This window comes from Odontesthes bonariensis, chromosome 4 (assembly GCF_027942865.1).
Source record: "Odontesthes bonariensis isolate fOdoBon6 chromosome 4, fOdoBon6.hap1, whole genome shotgun sequence".
Lineage (NCBI taxonomy): Eukaryota > Metazoa > Chordata > Actinopteri > Atheriniformes > Atherinopsidae > Odontesthes > Odontesthes bonariensis.
The window spans coordinates 10,125,257-10,151,297 of NC_134509.1; the positions used below are offsets into that span (position 1 = coordinate 10,125,257).

Below are 26,041 nucleotides of genomic sequence, written 5' to 3' on the forward strand. Positions count from 1 at the left end.
TTAACTGCCAAACAACATAATATGCATTTTTTGTACCACTGACAACCTGGAAAAACATGGAAAAAAATGCAGATTTTTTTCTTTGTTGGCACAAATGCAAAGCTTTCTGCTACGTGACTATTTCAGGTTTTTTCTTTGGAGACCAGGCTGGTAACGTCTACACTACAGAAAGCGTCACAACCAACATTTTTCAATACCATGAATTCAGATATTATGGTACTCTACAAAAGTTGAGATTAAATCCTGGAGAATAAAACCAAAATAGGTTATGCCCACATTCATCCTATTAGAAGCTTGATTACTGTCGCTTTAGTCCAGTATTTGTGAAGAAAATGTTTAAACTGTAGGTTTAGGCACATTCAGAATGTTTCAACATCTTTTTTTTTTTTAAAACGTCTCTTCTTCCTGAGACGGCTCAGGTCCTTCAATGTCTGCAGTGACATGATGTGCATGTTTTATCACACTATCATTGAGAGTGCACTGTTCTATGCTGTTGTCTGCTGGAGAAGTTGCACTACAGACAGAAACTGTAGGCGCCTGGACAAACTGGTGAAAAAGGCTGGTTCTGTTGTAGGCAGAAGGCTGGACCCTCTCAGTGCTGTGGTGGAGCAACGGATGAGGAGGAAATTGTATTCTGTTTTGGAGAACAATAAACATCCTCTCCACAGCATCCTGGCAGCACAGAGGAGCAGCTGCAGTGAGAGGCTCATCTCTCTGCGCTGCAGGACTGAGAGTTTCAGGAGGTCCTTTGTCCCCACAGCCATAAGGCTTTTTAACAGTGACTGCTGAGATCTTCTCAAATTTATTTATTTATTTAGTAATTTATTATTATTATTATTAGTTAGTAGTAGTATTTTTTATTAGAATTGGAATCATTATTGTTGTTATTAATATACAATCATTGTAAATATTAATAATTTTTTGAGCTACTTGACTAATTTGAATTTCCCCCATTGGGGGATGAATAAAGTATTTTTCTATTCGATTCTATGTAGAAGCTGCCACATTTTTTTGTTGCCAGTCTGTTTTCAGATGCCCACTGACGCTTGTTATATTTTCAGCTTTCCAAATTCAAGACCTTCTGTAAGCATGGCGCGTTAGGTTACTGCCCTTCTCTGGCCCACTTTCCAAATGCGCTTTTTGTGACACCTTGCACGTTGACTTTGAAACTCAAATCCGTAGTAGGTGTGATGAGTGTTGCACAACCACCAGCTGCCTTATTGATTAAATGTTAAACCACTCAACAACGTTTTTTTTTCTCCCTAAAGTATATAATTACATATCTCATCACTGCCTCATCATACTCACATTATCACTGTGACGATACACTGAAGGGGATGGGCAGGAGGGCTGATTGGGCTTTTGCATTCACACATCTGAGGTTTTCACGCAGCTTGGCTGAGAACTTCAGGTTAGAAAATATTTGATGTTTATGTACTTTTGAAAACCTGTTTTTATGGATGAGTTGCTGTGGGTTATTTATTTTGTTTAAAGTGATTTTTTTGCTATAATGACCATGGTGGACCAAAACACCATACTCTAATAGTAGTAATGCAAGAATAATGTATTATAGTGCCCTGGAAGGAGGACCAGACAAGAGCTGAGAGGAGCAGATGGCTGAAGAGGCCAGGCAGATTGAAGGGGCAGGCAGCTGCAAAGTGGTAGGTTGGAGACAAACAGAGAGGGCTGCCTGTGTGGATCCTTCAGCACAAGGAAACAGAGTGAGGTCCACATAAAACACCTAAAGCAGAAGCTAAGAATATTGAGTTCAAAGAGGGCATGGACTGTTTTACCATACGGGCAGATGCAACAATCTGGCAATGAGTGTGTGAGAAAGCAGACTTGAAGAGCTGACGGGCTGATGAGAAGAAAGTCTGCTGGCAGGAAAGGCAGGTAGCAAGGAAGATGGCAGAAAAGCCACAGCAACAACAAGCACACACAGATGGTACTGCGGATATTTGCACTGTCAGACCACATTTAGAATTGGATTCAGGCTAACCCTTCTATTTGGCTTTAGGAACGAATTCAAGAAGTTGACATTTCCATTCAGGAATGACAAATTATGTTACTTAGCAGATGCACAGCTAACCTTCTTAAAGTAGATATGGCACGATCACTTCCAGTCATTTCATTCTCAGTCTTGGATAACTAGATTAGCTCTACACCTGTCATCACTCCAAATGATTTTAAAATATTACACAACAAGGGTGAACTTTCTTTTTGGGGAGCCACCTCCTGAGAATGAGAGCGTTTTGGGGAAGTGTCTTCTGATTGGTCGAATTCTTGGAGGTTTGCGGTGGGGGCAGGGAAGAGGATGTTGGTAACGGGTGAGCGCGCACTACTCAGTTTCAGAAAGCTATAACTCGTAAACAAAAGAGAGACTTTTGACAAATGTGCTGTGTTTTGGAGCGTGACGACGCTTCAAATTGTATTTTATCTGCACTCTTCACTTTTAAATGAATGAATTAATGTTTATTTTTAATGGGTTTTTAATTTTTTTTTAATGATTTTATTGCCTTCTTGTGATTTTATGTAGCTGTAAAGCACTTTGAATTACCTTGTGTGCGAATTGTGCTCTATAAATAAAATTGCCTTGCCTTGCCTCAAATTCAGCCATCCACGTTTGAGCCAGAGTCAGATCCAATATGTGGAGGCGAGCAGCTCAATAAACCGCCACAGCAAAGCACACAGCAGGGCCTTGTTCATAAAACTGTTGTCTGTGAAGTGTGGTGAACAAATCCAAACGTTTTTCTGACCGTGTTGCTGGCCAAGAAAATCAAACTGCATCCACCGACCCCTAATCGATTGGCCTTCAGGGGGGGCTGAACAGGTTCAACTTGTCTTTGCAAAACAAAAAAAAACATTTTCTTGAAGACATCTCCAAAATAAAAACAAAGTGCTGCGCTCTCTGAGGTAGTAGATCACTTGTTGCATGCTGCACAAAAGCTTCTGCTTTTAAAATGGTCTTGGTTGATAACCTGTGAATAAACGGCTTTTTTACAATGTGAGAAAATGTGCGATCTTGAGGACAAAAACCTCTCGCTGCCAGGGTCACATTAGTCCTCAGTGACAGATGAAGATACACGCACACTCAACACAGCTTCCTTTTTATAGTACCTTATTTGCTTCTAACGAATAGAGTGATGATGGAAGTGAGTCCCTGCAGGGCAAAGGAAGAACATAAAAATCTCTTAATGGAAATGTATGCAGCATGAGAAACGCGCAAAGATTTTATTATGAACGCACTTCCGCCTAAGTGCACAATTCCATCTTCGAGGAGGAGAAGGTAGAAGTAATGCTTTAGTTGTGTTTTGGCAATTGGGAATTTCAGTTGATTCATTTGTCAAAATGTAAGTTGGCGAGTAAGTTCCTGTACATCTGCACAAAAGAAGGTCTGCATGATGAAGATCAATGTTTTTTCCATAAAGCAAACAACAAAAATGTGGCAAATGTACTCAAAAAAGAGAAATCAATCATCTCCGTCAATCTGGGACTCTACAGGAACCATCACTCCAAATCCACAAGATATAAGCAACATATTTTGAAGCTTCTACAGTAATCTACACTCCTCCTCTCACCAACCCTCACCTAAAGAAATTTAAAACTTTTTCAAAAATGTAAAACTACCAAAACTAACCACAGAACAAGGTAATTTTTCTCGATGCACCCCTTACCCTCAGCTAAGTAACCACAGCTCTTCATAACATACCAAATATTGTGCCCAGATGGACTACCAGCTGAATTTCAATATTTTCAGGACACACATGAATACATAGACAGGGTTAATTAAAAAAATCTCAGGCTCATCAATCTAATCACTATATCACAACAAACCAAACACCAAACCATCATCATATCACTTCATGCACAAAAGGCTTTTGATAAAGTAAACAGGTTGTTTTTATTCACCATCCTCCACAAATTTGGTTCTGGAGAGTCGTTCCCTCACTGGATTAAAACACTGTACAAATCAGCCGGGGTCACCATTACAACGAACGGAATCACTTCAGCATCGCAGTGGACAGTGGACCAGATGAGGAGGCCCACATCCGCCTTCCCCTTTTGCCATTTTCATTGAACCCGTCGGCACAGCTAAACGAGCCCCGCTCTTCCTCTTTGCGCTGATAACATTAAATACCTTGGTATCAATATATTCCCCAGGCTGTCAGAGCTGTTTAACCTTAATTACACTCCCCTCCTCAAGAAAGCAGAAGACGACTGGATCAAACTCCCACTCACGCTTATTGGTAGAATTACCCCAGATTAATTTTATTTTCTCCACAATGCCCTCAATTCATTAACAACCCAATTTTATTGGAAGAGTAAAAAAAAAACAAGAATTTCACTTTCAACGCTACAAAATTATAAAAAACATGGTGGACTCTAGGCACCAAGTTTCTTTCATTACTTCCTTGTAAATCAACTACAGATATTGCTCAAATGGATCCACAAACACAACCATATTTCCCCCAGGCAAGGATTGGAACAATGTCAACACATCTCAATTACAGACCTTCCTTTCCTCCCACAGTCGACCAATAAATCAAAAATCTGCAAACTCTTGACAGCCTGGTAGAAAACCAATCAAATCGCTACATCATCACCAGCACCAAATAAGTCCAAACCCACTATGGCACAATCCAACCTTCATGTTACAAAACAAACCCCTTTACTTTTCCACATGGGAACAAAAGGAACTCGCACACCTCCAGCACTTATTTGCGGATCAGTTCATTCCATGTCACACACTAGCACGGACATATGGGGTTTCTTAAAAAAAAAATCTGTCTAAAAAAACAACACATGACAACCCATCTCAGTAAATTGAAGAATTCACCAAAGTCAATAAACACACAAAACTAATCTCCAAATTATACACACTTATTTCCAGTGTTTTTTCCAAAACACTCCCAACAACCAAACGGGGAAATGAGCTGGATCTGTCTCCCACATCACAACCAATTTCTGGGAACAAATCTGTAAAAACACCTTCTCCGCGACCACTAACACCAATTTACAGCTTGTACCATTTCAAGTTATTCACACAGAACTCTTGTCACCCAACAACCACAACTATCTTCACACCATTGGGCTCTGTCAACCAGTTTCACTCTCCAGTAGTCCCAGCATCAGCCCCCACTCTGTCTGCTCGGCGAGATCTCCAGAGTCCCATCCAAATTCAAGTAGAGGGCCAAAGAAAAAAATAGAGAGCATAATTCAATAATCCGTTTTATGTTTTAGATGGGATTTTTTACCGGGCGAGCCACCCTGAACCCTCCATATGAGTCATCCATAAACCATTTAATCATACATAACTAAGAGCTAAACCTCAGAGAGAGAGAGAGAGAGGGGGGGGGTTAATCATGTTTTAATGCTTTTTATTTAATTTCCCTCTGGGATAAATAAAGTATTTTTGAATTTTGAATTGAATTGAATTATTTTTTCACTGGATTTTATATTAGCACTCTGTAAAGCTCTTTGTGCGAGAATCAATTAGCATGGAAAGTGCTCTTAAGAATAAAATGAAGGTTAGTTAAACAATGATTGATTTGTAGGATTTATTTAACGTTCTCTGATGGTGCAACTGTACCCTCTTTGCCATTAGTTGGCACACTCATTCAGACCAAGCTGTACTTGGACTCCAGAAAGAACCAACTTATTTTGCTGTCGTGACACAAAGGCACAAAAGACACAATCAAGCAAAAATGAAAATTGAGTGAAAAAAAAAATCTATTTGTTCATCTCCTTACTTTTTAATCCTTTGACGACGAAACCTTGCTGCCATAAATTTTCAAGTCAGTCGTGGATTTCTTCATGCTTGTGCTGATTCTTCAGAGCCATTATTGCCTATTTCCATTTACAGTGTGTGGACTCAATGATCCCAAACACTGATGGTCACCACATCCCCGCTGACACGGAAACGCTCCCAGATGTCAAGATGGCTCTTGTGTCAGGTCGTGTGGGAGGAGGAGGAAAGACGTCACAGGAACCTCTCTCTATTTTTTTTAATGTATGTGTGCAGGAGGAAGAGTTGTTCTGCTGGTTCGGGGTCTGTGGTGGCTGGGGGGCTGCTGGCCCCCGGATGTGCCCACTGCGCCACACCCCAGCGGAGTTGGGGGATGGATGCATGTGCTGTGCGAGTGTGTGTGGATGTGTGTTTATTTATTTTTGTATTTTTTGTTTTTATCAGTTTTTTTTGTTTGTTTGTTTGTTTGTTTGTTTTCTGTGGGCACGTCTTGACTCCCGGGGCGCTTGCCCGGGGGCACTGGGGCCTGCGCTGGCCCACTGTGCTTGGCTGTCTGGGGCGCCTGGCCCTCTCGGGTGTTGAGCGGGGCCTCTGCCGGGGGGTTTGGTGGTTCCCCGGGCTCGCGGGGGCCGGTTCCGGCGCACGGCCCATGTCTGGGTGGCGGGGGCCTGACGGGGCTGGTAGGCTGCCACCTCTGGTCACCGGGGGGCCTCTGCCTTATGCTTGTGGAGGCTCTGTGCTCCTTGGGGGCTGTTGGTGGCCTGGGTCTGGGGGCCCTCTCGGCCTGCTTCTGATCGCTGGGGGGGCTGTGGATTGTGGCCCTATACACGTATACACTCATATTTAAGCATGGTTATGTGGGACCTATGTGGGACCATCTATGTGTATTGCATGTTCATGCACACACACAGACATTAGCCCAGTAGCATGCTCGCTAATCAGTTGTTGTGTTGTCCTGTGGTTTAAGGTCATCTGTATCCACAGTTATACTACATGTGATGGCTGCTGCTTGTGCTTTTTTGTGTGTTTGTTCTCTGCTTGTCTGCCTACAGGTGCTCCTGGTGTCTCTAAGGCTGGATTCTCTACAAAAGCCGTGGATTGTCTTCAGTTTTGTTTTTACAGGTGTAGCAGCTGGTTGTCTGATTTTTCATTGTTTTCTATGCTTGTCTCTTCATATTTCTGATTCTTTTTTTCCCTTCTTCGCTCTCCCTCTCTCTCTGTCCCCCGGTCCGGTTCGGCACTATCACATGCTAAGTATTGTAACAAAAATAAATAAATAAGGAGTTGATGGGCATCAAGGGGAGCTTTACATTTATAAAGCTTCCCTTGGCTTAGCAAATGTGTTTGGCATTAACGGTATTCAGATTACAATTCTGCTGCCATAATGCTGGACAGGACAAGGGGTTAAAAAAAATAAAAAATGTATGTGTGCAGTCATACAGGGTATTCTGTCCTGGCAGTTGTGTCCACCACAAAGCACTGACAGATAGCTAACGAGAATAAAATGAAGAGCGGGACTTTCCTTATATGAAACTTTACTTGACCTGATTTAACTTCTTTTCAATCTCTCACTTTCATTCCATTCAGATTCGTAAAAGACATAAAAATACAGAAAGTTACCAAGTAAGCTGTCAGACATGTTCACATAAATGTAAACAACGGTTTAAGATATAACAGATTGATGACAAATTAAGATAATAGATTTAACGATCTCAGATTTAACAATAGCGTTACTTGGTTGCTAGGCTACCATTTAGCAATACACAAAGTGGCTAGAAGTGTCATACTAACACACAAGTATTTTTATATTAAAATGAATATTTTGTGAATTCATCATCTTTAGAAATGTTACGCTCACTGTTTCATAACTATCAGTATCTCATTCATTGAAAACTTACGGCTGTATATACTTCAGGGATCAGAGCGAAGAAACAGCTGCTACACGCATCTCAACAAACTGACCAATAACTGACGAGCAACGGCAAGGGAAGAGAACGGCTACTAGTTTGAGAGCTCGCTTTCATAACATGACAAAAAAAAAAACACCCCACAACCACATGGGAGTCAGAACACAAGGACAACAGAAAACTACAGGAGGACTATTAATGGGAAAGACAAAGACATTTTTTTTTTTTTATCACATATGGGAAATGATGAAAGTCTATTTCCAATAGTTGTCATATTAAGAAGGTGCCACATTCATGCAGTCTTCTACCATCTCAAACAGGAAGCAGTGTGGGCCACTACGTCGGGCCACGTCGGCGGCTGTTTCCCCACTGCTGCTGCGGAGCTCAGGCCTCAGGTGGCGCTTCGATAGGAGGAGCTCCAAAGTATGTGCGGAGTCCGTTTTTGAGGAGCATGTGTAAGAAGCGGCCAGGTGCAGTGGTGTAAGCCCGCCGTTTGTCTGGGCATTAAGATCAGCACCGCGCCGCAGGAGAAAACTCGCCACGGTGGGGTGGCTCCAGCGGCAGGCGCTGTGCAGAGGCGTCCACCCGTCGATGGTGCGAGGGTTAACATCGGAGCCGCTGGTTAGTAACGAAGAGACGACTTCGACGTGTCCGCTGTAGGCTGCGCGGTGCAGTGGAGTGTAACCATCCTCATCACGGCAGTGCACCAGTGAAGGATCAGCAGTTAGCAGAGTGAGGAGTGTTGAAAGCTGAAAGGAGAAAGAAAGAAAAACAGATTCTTTGGGTCAGAGACCCTTCTAAAGCTGAAAAAAAATGATGATTTATTAATTTTTTTTACTCCTGATTCAGAACTTTATCCTCATCTTTATCTCTTTATGTATTCAACACCATCTTCTAATGAGGTTATCTCTGCTCATACTGCCACAAGCGTCTGACTGACTTAAGCAGACGTACTCAAACGATCTGTTGAGTCGTCCATTCCAGCAGCTTTTAGAGGTGCCTGTAAAAATGCAAATGGCTCTGCGCTTAAAAGAGAGTGCTGCAGCAGCTGACTGACAGCAAACAACCCCAGCAAGGAAGCTGTCAGTTCAAGCAATACGAAGGAAGATGACACTTCTTGGAGAAGGTAATTTAACTTGAAGGAGTAGCTTATGATATTGGTGCTCCCGGTCAGCTGCATCTAAAATTTGTCCAAAGAAAATCTGAAGGGAAACAAACAGGTAGAAGCGTCAAAGCGTCAGGGCAGAAACAAAGAAGCAGTAAAAAAAGAAAAGAAAAGAAAAGCAGAAGACATTGAAAATAGACAATATACAGCAGAAGAAATTAAAGCAAATGAGCTGACAAAGAGTGAAGGTTTCTGACTAATCAGTGAACATAATCAGTGAGACAGTTCAATCAATTGCAGTTTATTTGTAGTCTGCTAAGTGTGTAATGCAAGGATAAATAAAAGGTATGCATATCAGAGGTAAACACTTTTATGAAATCAACTTCAACTTCTGGAAGGTACTTTCTAATTCTTATCATGCTGGCTTGTCAACTTTTTACTTTATAAAATATGGTGATCTTTCATTTCTACCGGGCAGCAGTGCCAACTAATATTTACAGCACTCTCATATTTGAAATTTTATGCTAAACTGATAAAAGGAGATACTTGATTTCTAGATGTAGTCATCAGATCTGTATTCGCTCTGCCTCTGTGGAGGATGCCATGCTGTAGGATATAATTCTGTTTTATAAAATGAAGTTATATACAAACGATACTCACTACTGATCATCTATATACATTGATTGGACAAGAGAGAAGCAGAGCTGTGTAGCAAAGCTAAATACAAGCTGTTATCACTGTGTCAGTTAGCCTGGCTACAGTCCAGTCTACTTGACCAAAAGACACACGATTTAGCTATAAATCCTGTTGTGACTGACAGTTATGGTTAAAAACAGTAACAATAAAAACGTTACTTGGATCTTTATCAATAGAGCATCGTCAACAGGATGCTGTTTTAGTAGAATTACGCTGTTCTATTAACTGCATTTCAACAAACTGCCAGCTCAGATGGTGTGCTCAGTAATGAGGCAACCAGGTGTGGGCAGGATCTTCACTCCATTAATCCAACGCCTGATTGGTGCCGCGCAGACTTTGGCTCCAAAAACGCATCGTGGCAGCTCCCGTTGGGTCAATATATTGACTTTTGTTTGGCTCATCCATCCGCCCATCTACTTTCTATATCTGCTTAATCCAATTCAGGGTTGCGGTGGAGCAGTTGGAGCCAATCCCAGCTGCCATTGGGTGAGAGGCGGGTTACACCCTGGACAGATCGCCAGTCCATCACAGGACCACATAGAGAAAAACGAGAGAGACACACACACACACACACACACACACACACACACACACACACACACACACACTTCGAGGGACAATTTAGAGACACCAATTAACCTAACATGCATGTTTTTGGACGGTGGGAGGAAGGTGGAGTGCCGGGAGAGCACCCACGCATACACGGGGAGAACATGCAAACTCCACACAGAAAGGCCCCAGCTGGGATTCGGACCTGTGTGAGGCAACAGTGCGAAGCATCGCCACACAGCCCCATGTTTGGTACAGGTAACTGATGTAACATGCAGGAGGACAACCTGTAGAAAACAACCACATTCCAGCAGTTAATGATATGGGGCTGATGTCAGATAAAAGATCAGGGTAGTCTCAGTGTTTTTCTTCCTCTATCAGTCAAAAGGAGGTTTGGTGATGCCGGGGCCATTTTTCAGGATTATGATGCGTCTCACCGCAGAGCAAAATGTGTTCAAACTTTTCTCATATCAAAGCACCAACGTGACTTTGAACCGTCTGGATCTCAAGCCGATGGAAACTGGTAGAAATTATGGGAGGAATCGAAAAGTAAGGTCCATGATGAGGCTCCATCCTGCAAAGCTGATGTGTCAAGTAAAAGAATTAAAGCTTCAATAAAAGCCAGAGGGGGATCACAGTTCTCATATTTTAGCTTCTCTTCGCCTGCTAAATCCAAAATAACATTCAACTCGTATGACCCGGCTCTGCTTTTATCTGCTACAGCAAAGCACGAATGATCATTACTAGAACTAACGCTATAAGTGAATTAAGCAATTCACAGACTTTGATGCCAGCAATATTGATGAAAACTCAGTGTATTTATATTTCACTTGAAACAAAAAACACTGGCTTCAATTAGTCGCACAAAAGCCAAACATCTGAACCAAACGCATTCAAAACTTCTCTGTATGATAGAAGTTAATTTATGAAACCAGCATGAAGCCATTTTCTCTACAATAAAGAGATGAAGTAAAGCACTGTGGGTCAGAGTGAAACCTATTGCCTCAAACATCACCTGCACTCAAATGAGGCTTCCTCTTCCTCTTCTCTGCACATAAGCAGCATGATTGCGTGGCCAAATGGAGGGCAGGCAATCAGCACTTTACACTTTAGAGTGAATGCGTGCAGCCAGCATTGGAGAGATATAATTTACTTCTCAGCTGATTGAGAGATTTTATCAGAAACCTTTAGCATAAAGCCTTTCTAGGTTTTTATACGAAGGCCTTGCAAACACTGTATGGAGAACGCAGGTGTGATCAGTGATCTTCTAAAGAAAAGCCTAAAAAGATGGGTTTCTGTGCGATGTCATCATACAGGTGCATGCAGAGCTACCAGGCAGAAAGCTGAGCTCATTGCTGTTGGGCAGAAACAAGCTCCCAAACAGAGATCACAAAGCAGCTAACTTTACCTGCTAACTGATAATTTGACCTGCGCCTTTTATTCAAACGAATCCATTATCATGGATTGCTTTGGAGTTTTGCTCTACTTTGTATCGTGATATGAAGGGGATCTCGATTCAGATTGGCCAAGAAACTGCAAGATCCCGACACGATTCCAGAAGATGAGTGATTTGAGGCGTCTTGCACAAATAACTCACTGCCTGCATAGTTTTTGTGATAATGTTGGTGATTAAATGAATTTCAATATGAAAAGGATACAGATAAAGGGAGACTTCTGGGGTGCATAAAAACAACTACATTTCTGATTCTTAATCAGGTTATATCAGGTTAATCAGGATGGCGGATAATAAGTCAGATGTGCTCCATCTGACATTCTGTTGTTCACAAATCTATGACAAGATGCATACTTGAAAATAATTCCTACAAATCAAAGTCAGTCATCGATTCTAATTAAAGAAAAACAAAACAAAACATTAAATCACCGGACTGCTATCATTAGCAATTTGGAGAATTAAATGCCAACAATATCGATGACAAATCAATCATTTCTTTTACTTTTCTTTTAAAACTAGAAACCTTTGTCTGACTCGAACTTGTCAAGCAAAAATCCAACACATTCAATACTTCACTGCACATAGCCCAATTAATGTTTGTTTACATCATAAAAGGAAAAAGAAGCTGATAACACAGGGCGGGTGAGTGGGTGAGGAAGGGAGGGGCTGAACAACAAAAAAAACCTGGCATGACACTAAAAGGGTAGAAAGTAGGAGTCTGGGGAAAGAAAAGAACAGATTTGAGATGGGGCAGCAGCGTGGGCTTGGCACGCTTCTCCTCCTTGCAAGCATAAAGGATGATGTGGGCATCACTGTGCAGATCAGAAGTCATCAAGTGGCAGAGGGGACTCGAGGCAGCACAGCAGCTGACTGACAAGAGGAAAAGCATCGTTTCTAATCTAATTTGAACGTCACGTGTTATCTGATCCTGTGAAAAACAATGCAGCCAAACTCACCAAACTCTCTAGCCTGGCGACGCCATCCTGCGTACTTCCGCCCAAAGATTTTGGCTCCGCACATAGTCTGGCCAAATCCCCCTACCTCGGTTCGCTCAGTGTTTTGCCAATCAGCAAACAGTTGCGAGTGGTGACGCAGAACTCACGCGCGGAGTCCATTGTAGTCCATATAATTGTAGTTCAACCGCAGCGGAAATAAACATGGCGACGGAAGAACGCTAGAAGCTATCCATGAAGTTGTCTCAACTCTGGAGATCATTACACAATTAAAACGAGAGCAAGAGGAATGCCTCGTCAATTTTGTTAGTGGCAAGGATGTCGTAGCTCACCTTCCAACTGGCTTTGGGAAAAGTTTGATGTATCAAATGGTACCGGTATAATGAAAGCGGATGTGGGAAGCGTGATTCGCGAGCTAGAGCCTCGCGAGAGTAAGCATGAACCTCGGCGCATAACCTACGTCCTTTCTAAACATTACTGATTTGTTAAGGGAACTCCAATGAATTTAAGTTGCTGAGTAAGGTCCCACCCTCCATGGAAACGGATTCCTCTTGGGTTTTTCCAGACTGTTTGACGGAGTCAACAGTCGGCTTTCGCCCAGGCTACAAACTCTCCCCGATGCGAACAAAATCCATCCCGTTTCAGCTCAAACAGACCTATGCTCCTACCCAAGCTGTCCATTAGCACTGTTTTGTGCTGGATCGAGAGTAATTCAATCAAATCATGATCCGACTTACTTCGGTGTGCGAGGATGTGTCTCGAACTAGAATTTCGTGGATATATATCAGTGGGGTTTCATAGCACTGAAAGGATCGGATTATTGGCTAAATTACAATAAGACTGAGTTGCTCCTTATTTGAGCAAGGGTAATTATCCTTGGATATATGGCGGTGAATGAATGGGATCAGAGGCACAAAGCATGTCATGCTCCAATACGATAGGTGGCGCTGTACCCATTTCAACTATTGCTAATAGAGCCACTTCCTGTTGACCTCTTCACCACCAACAACAACAACAAACTCAGGTATTCGAGAAAATGGCGAACGAAGATCAAGATGAAGCTACGTCCCTCTACATTTTGTTTGTGGCGAGCGTGGTTGTTGCACAAACGCGATGCACAACGGCGTATTCTCCATCGCGTTGTTTGTTTCTTTCCGATGGCGGCAACTACAACAGTAATATCGTCTCTTCCGAATTCCGTTTCACGACCCCGGGAAAAATGTCGAGCATGCGCAGAACGCACAGTCTAATTCACCACGTGCTTCACCGTCTACAAGCACGTTTAGTGTGACTTTCAACCCAGTTATCTCGGGGTCTTAATCCGATCGCGAGTGACCCGATCCAATTTCTTGTCCGATTAAGGTGTCTACATGAACTTAATAACTCATTCTTATTGTAATTTAGCCAATAATACGATCCTTTCAGTGCCATGTAACCCCACTGAATGACTTAACGCAGCCTAATGATGTTCCTTTAATCTCAATAACACGTTCAAGCCTCTGTAATAGAATGCTGTGATCGATCGTAGTATCGATCACAGCATTCTGTGATCGATACTACGATCTACGTAGTTTGGTCTAAAATAAAGGTTGACATTTGAGGAATGAGGATGAATGTGGAGTGAGTGCGTGTGTCAAGACTGCGCAGGCGGGCGCTCGTCTTTATCATCTCAACACAAAAGAAGTTGCTCGTAAAGTAATTAAAAGCAGCTTGTGCTAGTTTAAATCGGCTTTAAGCATTTTAGAATAACATCTCTCAGACCAATGGAAAGACATGCCAATTCAGATTCAATAAAAGTCTACTCAGTGCCAGATAATGTGGTTCAGGGCTAAATATTCAAAGAGCATAAATAACTAGAGAAAAAGAAGAGCGGGCCACGCTATTCATTCAGAGGAGGATGATTGGCAACAGACGAGTTCTAAGTGATGCTATTAACACATTGACTCCCAAGTCACGTAAAACTACGTTGGCTACCACATGGTAAAAATACGTTTGTTTATGGATTCTGAATCTATACATTCTAATGCACATTCTGTGTGATTTTTGTAATTATGTGATGAACAGAACTGACATAGATGGCAGTCAAAAACTGGTGTCATCATCTGGACATTTTGATCATTACGCCAATGGCTTTGCGTCAACTCAAGAACAATTTTGATAACGCTGCATTGATTGTTGTGCATTTCCGCATTTTGTCCAATCGCACGTGTCGGTTTCCAGAGGGTGACGGTAAAGTAACATAAACAAACAACAAGAAGGAGAAGAAGACACGCGACAAGTCTAAGGAGGCGGTCTTATGAACAGGTTAGCTTTGCAACATGCGACACAACGCAAATCCTCTGACCCGGATATGTAAGTATCTAAAGTGCGACAGGCTGAAAGAGCGCACGTTTCACAAAAGCCCCGATATCTCAGTTTGTTGTTGATTTTGGTGGATACCCGCCTTGGTTTAGCTAAGGATAGCTCGCTAATGGCGGCACCTAGAGACACGCAGTTTTGACCCACAAAGAGTTTAAAGTCTCAGCCTTCAAACGAGCCATAACATGTTTCAGTGGCCCTATCACATAATATGCTGTGACTGTACAAAAAACGTCAAAAAAATGGTTTAGAACGCTGGGATTCTACGACATAATTCTGTAAAAACCGCCGGTACTCAATGTGTTAACCCATTGGCGCCTAAAGCACCTGCAAAAAAGGCTGCTCAATGCCTAAGCCAGTTTTTAGAAAAGGTCCCCAATGCCTGAGGGTTTTTTGAACTAAAAAATATTTATTGAAAACACCTAAGAAAAATTCAATTTAGTTTCGCTGGCTGGATTGTATTACGTTTTTTTTTATCAATGTTGGACATTTGGTTCATGTAGTTTTGCTTTATGATTCAGGATAATACCCAATGCTGTTATTTATTATACTACTATTACTATACTGTTACTATACTATAACTAAATCATAATCTCAGCAATAATAATGAATGATAAAAAAAACCTGCAATATATCTTGCATTGTGCAGTTATACTGTATACTTCAGTGACACGACTTCTAAAACATCATAGTTGTCACGGTGTGAAATTTTCGGCTCACGGTTATTGTGACCAAAATTACCACGGTTTAATTATTTTTTTTTTTTTAGTGTTAACATTAAGGTGACCAGGTACCGATCCGAAGACCTCGAACAACAACGTTGTCTTACATTGCGCAATCATTTATAATACACGTGGTGTAATAAACACAGGAACAGTGCATTTGAAAGCTTAGACCCTGAAGAATACATTTAGCACTAATTTACAATAAAACTTCAGATTTGCTCAACAATACCTTGCACTGGCTGTGCAGCTGCGGGTGATGGTCTCGTAGGTGAGTGATCAAATTGGATGTGTTGCTCCCTTTCGCGGGTACCTTCCGCCGGCATGTCCTACACACGGGGGCACCGTCCTCCACCAGTTGCCCCTCAGAGTTTTTGAAATATCCAAAGTAGGACCACACTTCCGATTTTGTGCGCTTAGGCCTATTTCAGACCAGGGCGGCAAAGCGTGGCGGAACGGAAGCGATTTTCACCGGCGGAGGTGAAAATACATGGAAACAGATCTGTCCTTGCACACCGACGCGGCGGTAGTCGGGCGGTAGCGGCGCGGAGACTCCTCCGTCCCGCGCTGCTTTTGGAAAATAGAACTCGAGCGGAATTTGGACGGCAGCGGCCGGCGGTGTCCCGTTGAAATGAATGGGGAATGCCAGGGCCGTATTAAGTCAATGTGGTGCCCCTGGGCACTAAACCTCAAGTGCCCCTAGGCTACATTTTCAAACGTATTCATTCAAAATCAGTAACAATTAAAGCAGCTTCCATCTATATACAGTATGTAGGATTATTCAAATATCTCCATTTAAAACCAATCAATTCAATTCACTATCAATCCAAACAGCATCCATATATTAAAATGTACAGATTCAAAATGTGTATCAATTCGAAGAGCATTTGTCTATACTGAACTATATTATCAATTCAAAGAGCATCCACCTATGCAGCACTAACAACACTCCTATTATCCAGGGGGACGTCATTGCCACAGCCGTCCCAGAGCACCATAAGTTGTCTCCCCGGAATGCCAAACCACGCACACTTAAAAACTTAATCAGGGTGCTTGCTCTTTTTCTAAAACAAAATTCCAGACTTTTTTTCCCCAAGACCTTAACTTTATGTTCTTGTAACTTGTGTGCCTACTTCATTGGTTGAGATTGTACCAACTGTGTTTATTAGAAATGTTCATTTTTATAGGCTAGTATTCAATGAACAAATGCATTATTCACAGTAAATTATGCTTTTACTGATGAAAACGTTTCAAAACATGAAAATCACAAGTACATGAATTTCACATCAAACAAGTGTCACAAAAACTATCTATCTATAAAAATGAATGGATGGATGAATGTATGTAGAATTCAGTCTCTTCACTCACATCTCATCCCATTAGGCTAATACAGTACGTGACCAGTTAGTAAAATTATAGTTTTATAGCCTACCTTCCTATTTCTCATTTCACAATGCCTTTAAGCATACTGTAATATTCTACCATACATTTATTTTCCATCCTTTATTAAGACTTTCACACAAAATCCAAGACTTTTCAAGGTCTGGAAAACAGTGCTTCAAAATTCCATACTTATTAAGACTTTCAAGACTTGCGCAAGCACCCTGTTAATCACGGCCACAATGCGTCGCAACACCTCTCTCCAATACTACATCCTCTTTTTGTTGTCTGAGAACAACATCAACCGTACCCGCATTCCGTGACCTCCTGAGAAGTGCGAGCAGAGCAGACACTCGCGGTGGCTTGCGCTCTTCTCATGGGCTTTGACTCTGTCCAGGTGTTTCCAGTCACTGTAAATGTCTGGCCGGGCAGCAAAATGCTGACATTTACACGCAAAAAAAATACAACATGCCGGTTGAAGCGGAATAGATTAGCCAATCTCTAGACACTGACTGTTTGTTCAGCAGCTGGCATTGGAAGAGATCATTTGTAAGAAACCTGGTTTTCTTACCGTCGTGCCGTGCTGATGCTGCATATTTAGCCGCCCGGTTGTGGTAGATGGTGGGACCGTTAGCAATAGCCAGCTGGTTGTCAGCAGTTGTCGATGTTTTAATAAAGAAACGATCTAACACTGGAACATTTTTAATTGCCGCTAAACGGCTGGAGTCTTTCTCTTTTTTTATTTTTCTCTTCGCACAACCACTTAATTGATGTCTATCCATTTATTTTTTATTTTTACCGCGTTTTTAAAAAAAACATGATGCATTTCACCATAGGTGGACTGGCTCAACTGACAGGTTGAGGGAGGGGGGTTAATGTTCACATTAGGCCACTATTGCTCAGAATTATGATATATCGTTGCTGTTCTTATCACATTAGTTTTAATAATGAATTTTATATGAATATTTATGTCAAGTGTAACCATTTTAAGTGTACAAACATTCATGAAAAAACTATTTTTAAAGTTTGTCGTGTGGTGCCCCCCGACTGGCTGTGAATGGTTGGTGCCCCTGGGCACTGTGCCGCGGGCCCATATAGTTAATCCGGCCTTGGGAATGCAGACAGGGCTGGAGCAGAACTACCGCGGACTGTCCGGTGTGAAAAGCCAAGTTGAACACACCGCCTGATAACCGGCGTAAGACTGCCGTCGTTTCGCTGCCGCCACGCCACGCTCTGGTCTGAAATCGGCCTTAGAGAGAGTGTGAGAAAAGAACCTCGGACTAGTGGCGCCCGCGAACGTTCGAAAGTGTCACGTGTGCGGTGTAGAGCTCTAGTAACGCACCTAGATAACATTATGTTTTGAAATGCAAAGTATTTAGCGCAGTAACAGTGTAATACAGTGTAACCGTGGGAGTATTAGGGAAATGAAAGCTCTCCCGGTGTAACGTGTGCGGTAAGGTAACCCACCGAGATAACACCGTGTTTTGAAATTCAGAAGGTTATCTCACCGTCAAAATATTTTAGCGCGGTTACCGTGTACACCGGTAACCGTGACAGCCCTAGTTGTCATACTGCAGTAATTCGCACCGGGCTCTCTTTTTTTTGACATAAGGCCAACGCCACTCAAATAAGAATGAGAAGTCGTCAGAATGCAGCGCAAGAATAAATAATTACCTCCAGATCATGTCGAAACGATCTCGTGCCATCACTCGGGCGACATTTGTCTGATACAGCCACTTGCTCTGCCTCCAGTAATCCCGGCGAGTTGGTAGTTTGATTATTCCAAAAGTTAGGCAGAGACCGATGAAAGATTTCATCTCCTGCTTTGAAACGGGGCTCCACTTCGAGTTGGATGGTGTGTGGCCGTGCCAACTCCACATCACTTCCATGGCTGTCACAGTATGTCTCGTTAACCGCAGCCATTGTAGCCGAGCTGTCAAATTAGCTACAAACGCACTATTGCAGAACAGGCTAATCGAAAACACCCACCTTGAACCAATTATTGTGCATTACATGCTGCATGCGTCTTGAAAATAATGATAATGAACAATGTTGCGCTACGCAACATCCGGCGTCAATGGGTTAAGAGAACAGAGGGAAAAGAATCCCAATTATGTGTCTTATTATGATGACACCATCTCGCCTTCCTGGAAATGTTAAGCCCTGGAGTTGCTTCAGCTAATTTATTTCAGAACTTTTTCTAGGATAGTACTGAAAACCGTCAAAGCAGAGCCATTTTATTTGAAACCTGATTGTTTCCGATCATGTCGAGGCTGCTTTGTGCTTAGCAAAGTGTTTGTAAACATCAGTTTATGCTTGGGCAGGATTTCAGAAATTTTGGCATGTTTTGTTGAATGGAAACTTTTTTCGCACCGGTGTTGAAAGTCCAGTTTGAGTGGAGTAGAGTTCAGCGGACTTTCAAAACTAATCTTAAAACCGCACAGTCAGTAACTGCTCCTTTATCAAGTCATCCTACTACAGAAACGATACTGGCTGGTACTAACTTGAAATATTTGTCCTCACATATGTTCAACAAGAAGAAGCTCTAACCTTAAAGTCATCATGCTAGCTGGATTCTGTGGGGGAAATCTTTTGTGCGGCTACCGGTTTATATTGTAATGTAATATGCCTCTTTCCCTCTTGCTCCCCTCTATTCGGTACATGATACGCACAGATACCTGGAATATAAGGAACGTTGTCAGCTATTCTCAAAGCACTGTGAAGAAAATACAGCGATTTCCACAGGTTAATCTCCCTCACATTTCCAGCCAGGAGAGCGTCTGTCCGTTTCTCTTGACAACGACAGCAGAAAAAGTCAAATTGACCGCACTCTCTCCTCACGTGAAAAGGGGCTGATGTGATAAACATGGCGGAAATAGCAGGATCCCTTTTACACATGACGTCCTCTTTGCAGTACTAAGAAACAAGTGGCACAGGTGGAACACAGGGCGGGAGGTAAACATATGCCCATTATCCCTCTGAAACTAATGCAGTTCTACTCAAACACTTCACCGAGTATGCAAGCAGCCTTTAGCAGCATGCATGTGCTGAAACTTAAATTATAAAATTATAAAGTAGAAAGAGGGGACCAAATGGAAGAATATGATAGAAAGTACCATTTTGCCATTTACCATTTTGTGTATATTTACCTAAAGGATTAATAGAGCAGCTTGTATTTAGACTTTTTGACTAAATATTTTTTGATGAGATTAAAGTGGACCGTATCCTTAAGGTGCATTTTTCTGGAAATTGGCTCCATTTCAATAAGACTAAACTGAAGATAAATTATGATAATGCTGGTTATATACATAGAGTCTGAAGGTGCATTAGAAAACTCTGTGAAGTCATGCGAGAGTTTGTTTCTCTCTTCTGAGCCACAGCACAACAGCTGTCAGAGGGTTGGTGGTTCACCCCCAATACGTTCATTGGTTTTTGGAGAGTGTGTATGACTAAGAGAAAAGCCCTTCAAAGACTTCAAACAGAACTGCTGTATGAATGGGTGAATGTGGACTGTGGTGTAGGGTGCTCTGAAAGGTAAACAAGGCTTGAAAAAGTTAAATTACTTTTTGGTATTTATTACTTTAATTATCCTTTGTTGAAGGTAATGTGTGGTTACAGAGGGCCCACGAGGAAAACAGCCGGAGACACTGATGTACTTACACGATTGTTTTCTGCTGCCCACAGGATGAGCTCCTTTGGTCTGTCTTTGAGCGCGTCCTCCTTTTCCAGGTACCACTCCTCACTGTGGTTCCTCTCCTCCACTTCGTCCTCCTCATCCTTGCTTCCGGTCCACTGACTGCCGAGCCCTCGGGGGATCAGGTGTCCGTGTGTGTCAAGGAGTTCAAGCTGGTTGAAATCTTCTGGAAACTCCATCCCTGTCTGCTTCTGTCTGTCCGTGTCACTGAAAGACAGCAAAGAATAAGCGAGACAAAGTGAGCTGAGCAACTGAGGAAAAAAAGAATAAATAAATAAAACATGTGTTGGACTAATTATTTGAGGGGGCACTGGACTGGGTTTGATGCAACACCCTATGATGAACGATGAAGCTAATTAGTATTCTCCATCTCGTGTCTATATCCACATCAACGCATTTTAAATATGCATAGTGTCCCTGAAAAGCTGAACTACCGTGGGTCTTATTTTACCGAGCTGTCATTTAAAATCTAGGCTTAAAACTAAGAACCCCTGGTGTTATAGTTTTATGCAGAACGCTTCCCAATTATGAATATGGAATGAATCAAAATGTCCACAAACTCATTTACTCCCATTTCTCCAGCTCCTTATATCCAGCAACTACTCAGGCTTGATGGAAAATAGTTCATACCTGATTAAATTAACTGTATAATTATCAGCGCTGAAACATTTTGGGCTTGCTTGATGATAAGACAAGGGAGTTATTTTTCTGTGCTGGTTTGGACTAAGTTTAATGCCCAGGAGGATTTCACTGCCTGCACGTCTGTTGTGGCTGTATGATTCTTTATGATGCCTCTTGATAAGTTATTATTCCATAACCAATCAACAGGTCGGGTTGCCCAGTTGTGTGGTGGTTAGCACCGTCGCCTCACAGCAAGAGGGTTCCTGGTTTGAATCCCAGCTGCGGCCTTTCTGTATAGGGTTTGATGCGTGGGTTCTCTCCGGTTTCCTCCCACAGTCCAAAAACATGCATGTTAGGTTTATTGACGACTCCAAATTGTCCCGAGGAGTGAGTGTGAGCGTGCATAGTTGTTTGTCTCTGTATGGCCCTGTGATGTACTGCAGCCTGTCCAAGGCTGTACCCTTCCTCTCGACGGATGGATAACAAGTGTATGAATTGTTTTTTTTTTTTTTAGATTTAATCGTAGAAGAAGAAGGAAATCGAAGAAGGAGCTGAGCCAGAAGGCGAAGCTCTCGATTTACCGGTCAATCTATGTTCCTACCCTCACCTATGGTCACGAGCTGTGGGTAGTGACCGAAAGAACGAGATCGCGAATACAAGCGGCCGAAATGAGTTTCCTCCGCAGGGTGTCTGGGCTCTCCCTTAGAGATAGGGTGAGAAGCTCGGTCATCCGGGAGGGGCTCGGAGAAGAACCGCTGCTCCTCCGCATCGAGAGGAGTCAGATGAGGTGGCTCGGGCATCTGGTGAGAATGCCTCCTGGACGCCTCCCCGGTGAGGTGTTCCGGGCCCGTCCCACTGGGAGGAGGCCCCGGGGAAGACCCAGGACACGTTGGAGAGACTATGTCTCTCGGCTGGCCTGGGAACGCCTCGGGGTCCCCCCAGAAGAGCTGGAGGAAGTGGCTGGGGACAGGGACGTCTGGGTTTCTCTGCTCAGGCTGCTGCCCCCGCGACCCGATCCCCGGACCAGCGGAAGATAATGGATGGATGGATGGAAGATTTAATCGTATAGTTTTTTGTGTAAACACAATCCTTCTTGAGCCATTTCCCCCCCCCCTTTATGATTGATGCTCCAGCTTCTCCAATGTGAAGCTATCGGCTTTTCTCTCTTTGATATCAGTCTAAAAGTAATGTTTGGGTTTAACTCATGGCCATTTGAACAAAATAAGCAGTTTGACTGTCAGCCTGGTAAACTGTGTTCATGTTAAAAGATTGTTAACCAAATCATAACTAAGTGGAACATAATGACTGATTAACAAAAACTGATTATCATTTCAGATACTGTCCTTTGATATAAAAACGATTACACATACATACATACATACATGTGTTTGTGTTTTTATATATATATATATATATACACATGACAATTATCTGACCATTGTTACTCAGAAAGAAAATACAAATAAATGGAGACAATATAAGCATAACAGTGTTATGTGTAAAAACAAAGCATTGAATCGTAACACACGAGAAGTGGAACAAATATTATGTTAACTTCATGTCAGTTTAGTGTCATTTAAACAAATGATCAATTTCTTGCAAAAATAGTGGCATGCCCAGTGTTTTTTTTTCTTTTTCAAAACACTTCTCAATTCAATGCAATCTAAAATAGGTTAAATCAAAACTGGAGTAGCATTAATGCTAGCGGTCTACTCACGCTACATCCAGCCACGGAGAGCTGCAAACGCGTCAAAGCAAAACATACATCAACGTTTTACATGTAACTTATCATACATACCGTTAAGCCTAAGGGTGTTGACGAAAGATTAATTTATTAAACACTGTCGACACCAGAAATACCCGTTGCTATGACAAAACGCAACGCGCTTTTAAACGGCTGTTTAAAATCTACGGTGATGTTGACTATTTTATCATCTCACAGTTGCGCATTTAGCTGACAACACAGTTGCTCTTTCAATTATCATTACCTTAAATTAAGTGTTAAAATAATATAAACTAATACAACTTCAGAGTCACAAAAAAGAACTGGCGTGAAGACATATGGGATATGTAGTATTGTTGACGGCATGAAAGCGAGAGGTTAGAGGAGATTTGCAGTTAGAGAAACACCATTACCCATAAGCACTCGGAGCTGTAAACTTCTTCACTGATTTTATTTTTGGTAATGCAGACGTCCCTTTCACCGACTTCTGCCACTTACAGGGGTCCGGTCAAATAGTTTAAAACAATAAGAAAAAATGATTACCTTCTATCGTCTTTGCCTATGCTCGATAGAAAAAACGTCAAGGGGTCAAGGAAAGATATTTCTAAATGGTGAATTTGAAGGATTTTAGCCGAAATGTTAAGGATTTGGCAAAAGAGGTAATTTTCTTCTTCTTGTTTTTTGAAATGACTCCAACTTTACCAATGCTTGACAGAAAAGTCTATTTGGATGACGTAGGCCCTTGTACCCAGATATTGGACTTAATAAAGCCTCTCAATTTATGAACTTACCAGTCAGACATGTGTAAGCCTAAAATAGAATCTCTTTAATAAACCAAGAATGGATCTACATTGGGGCACGACTTTTTCAGGTTGCTAAGGTCTAGGTATATGTGGAATCAACACTGGAGCTAATATGTTGACATCAATATTGATGTCGATATCGACCTACTAAATTCCAATGAGTAATTCCTTTTCAGTTTCCATACAGTTATATTTATTTGGTGAAAATATATGATCAATAGGAATTTATCCAGCAGTTTAAGTTATATTTATTGCATATTAAGTGTATTAAGTTAATATTTTACTGATGTTGTTTTAACCCCAATGACATATTGCAATATGGTGTTGCGATCTATTGTATTAAATTGTGGCACTGACATCGTGTCGAACAAGTTATGACAGTGGGCTGTCTGTGCCCGTAAGAAGATACCCTATGTGTCACGCCATGGGACTCATGTTTTAAGTTTTATGTTTTAGGTGTTCAGTTCATGTCCAGGGGGGTGTTCCTAGAAGGTAGCTAAAGTAAGCCAGGCTATAGCCGGAAAGCGTCGCTTGAACTAGCGCCATCTTATGGAAGCAAATCGCAATCAAAATTCAAATTCAAATGCATTATCAGAAATGCTTTTTCATTTTAAGAATGTGGCTGCATTATTTGACTCATAAATAAAATTACTAATCAATCATCCTATTGCATTTCAATTTTCTTCTTCAAGACTGCACATTCTATGCCAAAATCAAAAAGAAAACAAAGCGGACATTGCTTTTTCGTTTTCGTGGTCTGCATGCAAAATACTGCCCACAATTCGATAATGAAAAAGCAATCTGAGCGGCGCAGGAGAGTGACGTCACGCCTGCTGACCGTGCTACCCATCATGTAGGCTACGGTAGGGGGCGGTGTGCACATTTGCTGTACAGTTTAGCTGCCCAGGTGGAGTCAAACAATATATCCGATTCTGATGCCCGTGACCGGGTTGAACGGGTCACAGAGAGCTTGGCTGCATACTCTGCCGTCACAGATTCAGAGGTTAGTGCAGCAAGGGCTAGCGCGTCGCGGCTACGACCGGCCATGACTTTCTGGCCGCGGCCATTACTGAGGGAGCAGCCATTAATGAGGCTGAGACAGACGTTGCGAACAGGAGTCGGGGGAATACCTTTCACAGGTAGGATTCAACATTATTATTGGTTGTATAGACTGGTCAGTAGGCTATATTTATAAGACACCGATGCCCGTTGTCAGCTGCCGCTGTTTTGGCAGCTCGAGCCTTGTCGTAATTTTGTACTTTGGAACGGATGGAATGAGAATCCAGCTTTGTACATATGTATGTGTATATATATATATATTTCTAGTGAAAGGTAGAGGATGTTTGTTTTGTATGTGTATTTATTTGACGATTGCCTATGGTGCCCTACGAATGAATGAGTACGTATGTATACACACTGCTTGAAGATCATTCAAGCTGTTGACCTAACGAATTTTCCAATCATGTACTACAAGCTTTGTATCATTGAAGAGGAATAAAGACACTATACAGCTGTTATGATTTTTATGTAACATCTTTATCAAATCTGTAATAAAGTATTTCACAAGGCCAAAACAATGTAAGAAAATATCTTTGATTTTTGCTTTTTTTGGCTTCACAGCATAACTTTGTTATGACCATAGCATCAAGGTTCAAGGTGCAATGTTTTTTAAATTGCCAATTGTGCATGAACCGCAGTCAAGACACATGCATTCCTTGTTCAGGGATCTCTCTGAGTTAGTCTAGAAAAATAGAAATACTATAATAGAATATAAAAAACACTGTACAAGAAGGTAGTTGTATATACACAAGTTTTAATATTTTGAATGGTATCAACCTAAAGCAAAACAAAATGAGCTAAAAGCCCTGAAAGAGGAGTGTTTTGCAGAGCTTCTGTCTCATGCTCCATTTTATGCAGGTCAAGAGAGGTCAGTTTGCCAATGTGGTGGAGCCTTATTTTCAGAAACACAGACACAAACAATGACAACAAGTTGGAATAATGGTTGTTGATGCCAAACTTTGTCTCCTCAATGTGTTCCCCAAGCTGAAAAACATCCTCCGTTCTCCTCCCGGATGATGTACGTGACTGTCGTCGTCTTTACAGCTTTGCTGAAGCTTGGCGAATCACCCACTCTGCAGCTCTCAGCACCTTCACTGTGCCACATGATGGAATCACCAGTACACCGTTGTTTTTCAGGGCTAGAAAGTGGTAGCTATCATGAAATGATGAAGGTACAGCATCTCTGACCAAGCTTGCATGGCACACACCACAGGACAGCTTTTGCAGAATCTGGAGGACTACAACCCCTGCGATGTAGTACAAAGCATTGTC

General features: G+C 42.0%; 1 protein-coding gene across 1 annotated transcript; it reads right to left on the reverse strand.

Annotated features, from left to right (window-relative positions):
* Positions 1-7,274: 7,274 nt before the first annotated feature.
* On the reverse strand, positions 7,275-23,229 carry ankrd49 (ankyrin repeat domain 49). The gene is made up of 3 exons (XM_075462899.1): positions 22,983-23,229; positions 20,530-20,770; positions 7,275-8,402 (listed from the first exon to the last, which is right to left on the reverse strand). The coding sequence occupies exons 2-3, from the start codon at positions 20,740-20,742 to the stop codon at positions 7,929-7,931; spliced, it is 687 nt and encodes a 228-aa protein (XP_075319014.1). The 5' UTR covers positions 20,743-20,770; positions 22,983-23,229; the 3' UTR covers positions 7,275-7,928.
* Between the last annotated feature and the right edge of the window lie 2,812 nt (positions 23,230-26,041).